The 7,795-nt window shown below is 28.7% G+C and overlaps 2 protein-coding genes across 2 annotated transcripts; both read left to right on the top strand.

Annotated features, from left to right (window-relative positions):
* The first annotated feature begins 1,931 nt into the window (after positions 1-1,931).
* Positions 1,932-3,049, top strand: LOC107015073 (wound-induced protein WIN1). The gene is made up of 2 exons (XM_015215242.2): positions 1,932-2,372; positions 2,446-3,049. Exons 1-2 carry the CDS (start codon positions 1,959-1,961, stop codon positions 2,608-2,610), a joined length of 579 nt encoding a protein of 192 aa, XP_015070728.1. The 5' UTR covers positions 1,932-1,958; the 3' UTR covers positions 2,611-3,049.
* Positions 3,050-4,906: 1,857 nt separating this feature from the next.
* LOC107012249 (wound-induced protein WIN2) lies at positions 4,907-5,977 on the top strand. The gene is made up of 2 exons (XM_015212043.1): positions 4,907-5,453; positions 5,515-5,977. Exons 1-2 carry the CDS (start codon positions 5,025-5,027, stop codon positions 5,722-5,724), a joined length of 639 nt encoding a protein of 212 aa, XP_015067529.1. The 5' UTR covers positions 4,907-5,024; the 3' UTR covers positions 5,725-5,977.
* The last annotated feature ends 1,818 nt before the right edge of the window (positions 5,978-7,795 follow it).

Below are 7,795 nucleotides of genomic sequence, written 5' to 3'. Positions count from 1 at the left end.
ATTATAAGCAGTCTATATCTTGTTGTGATATTTATAGCATTGCTTTTCTTATATGAATTAAGCACAAAGTGAAAAATATGTATTTTATAAATATTTAAATTAGTTTGTACTAATATATATGAGATTCAAGCCGGTGGATAATAAAGTCCACAAGTTCATTTAAGTTTTTTCTTCAAAATTGTTGGAAAGTTAATTTGAGCCAAATATTGGGTATATGGGCTTAGATGAGTTTTGATACAAAACCCAAGTTGGGCTTTCTAGGCCCATATAATCTCTTTATATGATAAAAATGTAAAATAAAATATTTTAGGATATCTTCATCTAATTTCATCTTTACAAATCACACACTTTTAAATCACTTTTTTTGTGATTTTAATTGACTCAAATACTGTTATGTGTTAGATCATCGATGCAACAAATTGTGAGATTCAAAATTATATTGACGATAAACATGAATCTGATAGCTCTATAATTTGCGAGTGAAAAATATTATTGATACAATAAATAGAAAATTTAAAATTTTCACATAACTATGGAGAATATAATAAGGTGGCATTAGGATTTTTTATTTTTAATTTAGTTTTGCGGTCAAATTCTTAATTAATAACTAGAAGCTATTCATTATGGAGAAATAGTCTAGATGCATTTGCCAAACCTTATCCAATCGCAAAGCTATAAGGCAACGTATTTTATTTGGGTCAAAAAAATTATGTTAACTTGTGCATTTTTATTTTAGAAAGATAATTTTAAATTGAGATAACTAAACAAGTCACGTCTACCGAATAGTCAAATAGTAAATAATTCTTTATTTTATACAATTATATTTATTTAATCTAGTAGAAAGCTTAAATTATTGTTATTTTAACTTATCGTAAATAAATGAATAATCATAGAAACTAATCTGATAAATTTTACTATTAATTTTACATCATAATTAAAATCATGATTTCATATCTAACGTCTTTCTTATCTCTTATCGATCCTTTAAAAGCCAAACTCTAGCTTAATTATACTTTAAAAGCCGCCTACTAGCCTTACTAGTGTATACTTCTTATAAAGTCCTTCCTATTGAGATTTAATACCCCAAGTATAGGGCAGAGCTATTCTTTCTCTATCGACAAAAAAAATAATAATTTTGATGCAGAATTTATATTTATACTTAAATATATACAAATAATTAATAAAAAACCTACTAATTTCTTTTTTAAAATTTAAATTTATAAATTTAAAATTCTGATTCTGACTTTGCACTATGAAAATGTGCATGTTCATGACATTGCCTCAAAAAAATTGTACTTTCACACACTTCTTTTTATTTTTTTTCTGAGTTTGAATAATTGGAAGAACACATGAATATCGAATTATCGAGTGTAGTACACTAGAGTTCTCACTCAATCAAATTGAGCAAATGGTTTGAACTTAAAATGTTATAACTATAACTATAGATGGAGGACCCATATGACAATATGTCAAATTATATTTGGAATCCTGAAAAGATGCCTATGTATAAAAGAGTAAATTAACGTGCTACGCATATATTATGAAGTTGTATTTTATTTCTTAGTTGTTTAGATTAATTCCGAAACCTCCCTGCCTTTTTCCTTTTTAATTTCTTCTTCTTTCCTTTTGAAGATGAGAAAATTATTACCGATTTGAACTCTTATATTTTTAGGCGTAATCCCAATTATCTTTGAAGATGAGAAAATTATTACCGATTTGAACTCTTATATTTTTAGGCGTAATCCCAATTATCAATTTCAATATAATATGAGTTCATACCATTAAATCTAGCAAATGGTTGAAATTAGTAATTTTTCAATATTCAAAATTTCCAACTCACTTTGTCAAACTAATTCAGTCTAAGTAGCTATTAGCTAGCTATCTATCTATCAATTTAGGGGGAAAAAAAGTACTATAAAAACCCGCAAGTAATAAGATCAAATTATACTCTTTTGAAAATGACGAAGCTAATTAGTATTAATATTTTGTTCATGTTGATTATAGCCGCAATTGCGAACGCACAGCAGTGCGGTAGACAAAAGGGCGGAGCCTTATGCAGCGGCAACTTGTGTTGCAGCCAATTCGGGTGGTGTGGATCAACACCCGAATTTTGTTCACCTACCAAAGGCTGCCAGAGTCGCTGCACTGGTGGCGGATCAACCCCAACTCCATCTGGTAGCGCGCAAAATGTGCGTGCAACGTATCATATATATAACCCACAGAATGTTGGGTGGGATTTGAACGCTGTTAGCGCTTACTGTTCAACTTGGGATGCTAATAAGCCTTACTCCTGGCGGAAAAAGTGTGGCTGGACTGCTTTCTGTGGTCCTGTTGGACCTCGTGGTCGCGACTCATGTGGCAAGTGCTTAAGGGTAAGATATATTTATATATAACAATATTTTATTATAAAGACTCGAATTGATAATTCATTGGTATATGTGTCAGGTGACGAATATACGTACAAGAGCTCAAACGACGGTGAGAATCGTAGATCAATGTAGTAACGGAGGACTAGACTTGGACGTTAACGTTTTTCGACAAATCGACAACGGAAATCAGCAAGGCCATCTTATTGTGAACTATCAGTTTGTTGATTGTGGTGATAATTAAATCTTATAGTTGACATAGAGAATGATAAGATTCATGTTTGATTATCCAAATAAATGTTAAAGTATGAAATTAAAATAAAATAATAATAACAATAAAGTTATATCCGAATTGAGACAAGCTAAGTCACGTACGTCCAACAAAGTTGATCCATTGAGTAATTAATTAATCCCTCATTTTGTTTAAATTAAAATGTAATGATATTTAATCCAACAAAAAATAGGATATGTCATAACTTTAACTAGCTGAGAACACGACTTTAGATAAAAAGATATGAAGGTCGAGCACTATGATATAAGGCTAGAAAAATAATTGAGTGTTATCGTATTTCATAGTATGATTTAAATATCACATAGTTTATCTTTCTCTAGTGTGTATTGATATATATCCATTGTTACGCTTGTTCATATATTGCTATTTTATCATCTCATGTTCTTCCGTACTTTCCTGTGTCTGTTATTCTTTTGAGTTGAAATTTTATGCAATATTCTATCTTTCTAAAATCTTGTGAATTTATATTTAATATGTAATCGTTGCTATTGTGAATTCATGGTTTATTATATGCAAAAACTATTTTTTTATACGTATTCTCTAAAATTGATGTGGTATCACTATAAATCATATATCTAAAAATATGAGTATAAATTATTTCCATTTAACACTTTCTTCTTAACATTCATATTATAAAAATTTCACACTTGTGCATCGTAGAGATAAACAAATAGGATAAGATGCAAATTTATGAGTAGTACTATTAAATTTCATAATTTCTGTGGTGGTATAAGCATAATTCCAAAAACTGGTCTGCTAGACTCATTTATTCAGCTCTACCACAACTATCGACGCATTTGTGGGACAGAAGTAGAAATAAACTTAAGAAAGGTACTTTTTGTCTCTTAATTATTCCTACTGTATGTTAAATTTTAATTTTAATCTTTATTTAAAATTTATGTTTTTCTCACTATATAGGGGATATATAATTATTTTTATTCATATAAAGTAATTATTGACACACGGGATCATCAGATTCACATAAATTTATGCTCCTCTTCTGAAATCATGTATAGTAGTGTTATATTTCTTTTAATGTAATGGTGATTCAGTGCCAGATTAGAATTTTAACTTTTATATTTATCTTATATTATTTTACTCTAAAATTAGATAACACCTCTCTAAATGATTATTGGTAACAATTTTGACGTTTAATTAATTAAGTATTTCAATTTTGGACATATAATTAAAAAATTTTAACTGTTTTCAATGATACAAACTTACAATATGTCAAATTNTGGATAACACCTCTCTAAATGATTATTGGTAACAATTTTGACGTTTAATTAATTAAGTATTTCAATTTTGGACATATAATTAAAAAATTTTAACTGTTTTCAATGATACAAACTTACAATATGTCAAATTGATTAAATCCATATTTTCATAATAATATATCTATCGTTTCGAAATTCTCAGTACCCAACTTGTGCTAATTCTTAGATGATTTACTTAATATATAATTATTCGTTAAATTTATAGAAAGATTTCAGGAGTAAATTGGATCTAACACAAATATATCAAATAAGAAATGAAGGCTCGATGTATTTTTTAAATAGAGATCACAAAGATTAATATCAAAATTTTATTTATTTTTAGAGTTTAAAAGAAGAAAAAATATCACGTCGTAGGGATATGGAAGTGTGTTTAAAGTTTGGTCCCTTTATTTTTAATTCAACGAGGATTTCTCTAGATAATTACCAGACACGACGCAGTCCAACTTTTTTTTTTAAATAGCCGCCTCAAGTCGTGCACTTCTAAAAGCCGCCATTGTTTATTTATTTTTTTCGTTCAATATCCGTATCAAAGTCTAATTATATTTAAATTTTTATAATATAATTTCCTTTTTGAGAATAACATATTTTACTAAATATTTTTTGTAATCAACACTCGAATTATTAAAAAACAATATTCTCCATATGGTATATTATTATAAACTTTTTTTCGTTTCAATTTGTTTAACTTATTTTTCTCTCAATATTTTTTTTCTTTTTATTAACTTTTAAAATATTTAAATTTATACTTAGTCATGTCTAAAATTACACAATAATATAACAAATTTAGATAAAATAAAAAAAATATACTTTATTTTTAAAAATTAATAATCGTGCCTGATCAAACTAAATCATATAATTGAAACGAAAGAAAATATATGTCATATAGTAATTATTAATCTTATCCTTGCTGACATTGACTTAAAAATAACACCTACTAATTAAAACAATGTTAGTCTAAGCAGCCGCAAGCACCCAAATTTCACGGATACAAGCAAACTAAATAAATAAATAAATAAACAAACTCCTATAAAAAAAACCCCAAATCTATTAAACCAAAGGTACATATCAATCAAATTATACTAGAAAAAAATGAATAAGCTAAGCAGTAGTACTCCTATTTTGCTAGCTCTGGTTCTCTGCATCAGCCTAACCTCTGTTACCAACGCGCAACAATGCGGAAGGCAAAGGGGCGGAGCATTATGTGGTGGAAACTTGTGTTGCAGTCAATTCGGGTGGTGTGGATCGACACCCGAATATTGTTCACCTAGCCAAGGTTGCCAGAGCCAATGCAGAGGTGGACCAACTCCAACTCCAACTCCAGGTGGTGGTGCACAAGTTCGAGCAACGTATCATATATATAACCCGCAGAATGTTGGGTGGGATCTGAATGCTGTTAGCGCTTACTGTTCAACTTGGGATGCTAATAAGCCTTACTCATGGCGGAGTAAGTATGGCTGGACTGCTTTTTGTGGTCCTGTTGGACCACGCGGTAGAGACTCGTGTGGAAAGTGCTTAAGGGTAAGATAAATATTTTGAGATTTAATTATTTCATACCAAAGTTCTAATACCATATATATAGGTGACAAATACGCGCACAGGAGCTCAAACAACGGTGAGAATCGTGGATCAATGCAGCAATGGCGGATTAGATTTGGACATTAACGTTTTTCGACAAATCGATACAGATGGAGTGGGAAATCAACAAGGACACCTTATTGTGAACTACCAATTTGTTAATTGCGGTGACAATGTGAATGTTCCTCTGCTATCTGTTGTTGACAGAGAATGAGAAACAACTACATATATGGCTCTGTTTGTTCTGATGATTGTATTATTAGGTATAAAAGTCATCTTTGTTTGATGATATGAATAAGAATAAAAGAACAAAATGAAAAAGAAATTTTCATATGATCTTTTGATCATGAATGTCTTCATTTAAGAAAAAATGAGTTGAAGTGTGTATTGTATTTGTGATCATTTTGTACTCAACTATTATGAATTTTAAATAAAAAAATTCGAACAACTCTTGTTTGGAAAATAAATTGGGACGGTATTTATAATTTATGTTATGCAAGTGAGTGACAATATAGAAAAATTGTCACACAACATTGTGTGAAATTATACTTTTTACTGTCGAATACAAATTTATTTCACACTCTTTTCAAATGGAATTTTGGCATATCAAAAACAAATTAATTATTGCTCCTTTTGTGATCGTTTGTTAATTACGATTTGTACCTGCATGTTAAATGGAGGAGAGAGGCGAGCGAGAGAGGGTAGAGAAGTGAACTGTATAGGTACATGTCCATTAATTGTATATATATTAATCGGTATATATACGTATTTGTATATCTGACGAGTGAAATTGGGAGAGGTAGAGAGAGGTGAGCGAGATTGGCAGGGAGAGGAGACGGGTGAGCGAGAGAGGACATAGACTGCAAAGAGGTTAGTTTTATTTGTATGTCTGTCATATAATTGTCTATATACACATATATAATTGTATATATATTGTATAAGCGACGTAATTACAGTTAAAAGTAACTAGTGAACCGTAATTAATTTAAACTATAGCTATCTTAACTAATTAACTAGTATATATTTGCTTATTCGCGTAATTTTCTTCTAAAAGAAGTTATATTTTTTTTAATTTCTTTTTGAAATGCTCATTTGATATAATTTATATCCACATAAATATTTAGAAGTTTGTTAAAGACCAAATTTTTTATTTTATTTTTAAACAAAAGGACGTGTGACTACCATAAAGAAAGGCCCAAATTTTGAATATTGGACCCAAAATATACGTACCTCGTCTCCAATTCAAACACCAAATTAGGTGTAATCAACTTTAATTCACTGCACCAAATTTTACATAAAAAAATAAAATTTTTTCTCTTTTCATTATTATTAAATTATCATTTCTTATTTTATTTAAATTTTCTTATTTCATAAAATAAAATCTTTCTGAAACAATCATCATATATAATTCATATTATTTCCTTCTATAATCATTTAATATAAAATTACTTTGTGCCATAATTTTTTAAATAATATAAATTGTCATCAAATATTATACATAATACATAATAATGGATAATATAATAAAAGTGAAATCATTAATGAAATACAATTAAATAAACATTATATAATTGAAAAAAATTTATTTATTTTAATTCTACATAAATATTCAACTTTCAAGACCAGTAAGATGCTCCCATAAATGTTATATTGTAGTTTATATAATTTATAGTAGAATTAAAATAAATGTATTTTTTTTAAAAAAAGTCATATATAGAAAAATTAATTTATAATAAAGCTAAATTTTATATCTAAAATTAATATCATAAAAGTATTAAATAAAAATTAATTAAATACACAAGAGATTTAATTAAAAGGGAAAAACAAGTACCCCTCAACCTATGCCTGAAATCTCAGAGACACACTTATACTATACTAAGGTCTTATTACCCTCCTGAACTTAGAGTGTGTTTGGTATGAAGGAAAACATTTTCTAGAAAATGTTTTCCAATTTTCCCATGTTTGGTTGCGACAAAAGTTTTGGAAAATGTTTTCCAAATCAACTCATTTTCCTCAAAATTAAGGAAAATGACTTCCCTTCAAAAATTAAGGAAAACATTTTCCATAACTCTCCTTCAATTTGAAATTACATTTTCTTTTGGGAAAAATATCAATTTAAAAAAAATATTTTCAATTTCAAAATTTTTATTTTTTCACATCCTTGACCTTCCCCCCACCGGCCAGCCCCTCTCCCCAAAAAATTAATTTTGCTTTTTAAAAATATTTTCAACTTCAAATTTTTCTTTTTAAACTCCTACCCCCCTCCCCCGGCCAGCCCCCCTACC

The sequence above is a fragment of the Solanum pennellii genome, chromosome 1 (assembly GCF_001406875.1).
Source record: "Solanum pennellii chromosome 1, SPENNV200".
Taxonomy (NCBI): domain Eukaryota; kingdom Viridiplantae; phylum Streptophyta; class Magnoliopsida; order Solanales; family Solanaceae; genus Solanum; species Solanum pennellii.
Note: the sequence above shows the minus strand (reverse complement) of the source record. Positions and strands in the feature narration are given on the sequence as shown.

Coding starts and splice junctions, on each gene's coding strand:
- LOC107015073 (XM_015215242.2), top strand. CDS start 1,959: ATGACGAAGCTAATTAGTATTAATATTTTGTTCATGTTGATTATAGCC. Junction 2,373..2,445: donor CATGTGGCAAGTGCTTAAGG/GTAAGATATATT, acceptor TATATGTGTCAG/GTGACGAATATACGTACAAG.
- LOC107012249 (XM_015212043.1), top strand. CDS start 5,025: ATGAATAAGCTAAGCAGTAGTACTCCTATTTTGCTAGCTCTGGTTCTC. Junction 5,454..5,514: donor CGTGTGGAAAGTGCTTAAGG/GTAAGATAAATA, acceptor CCATATATATAG/GTGACAAATACGCGCACAGG.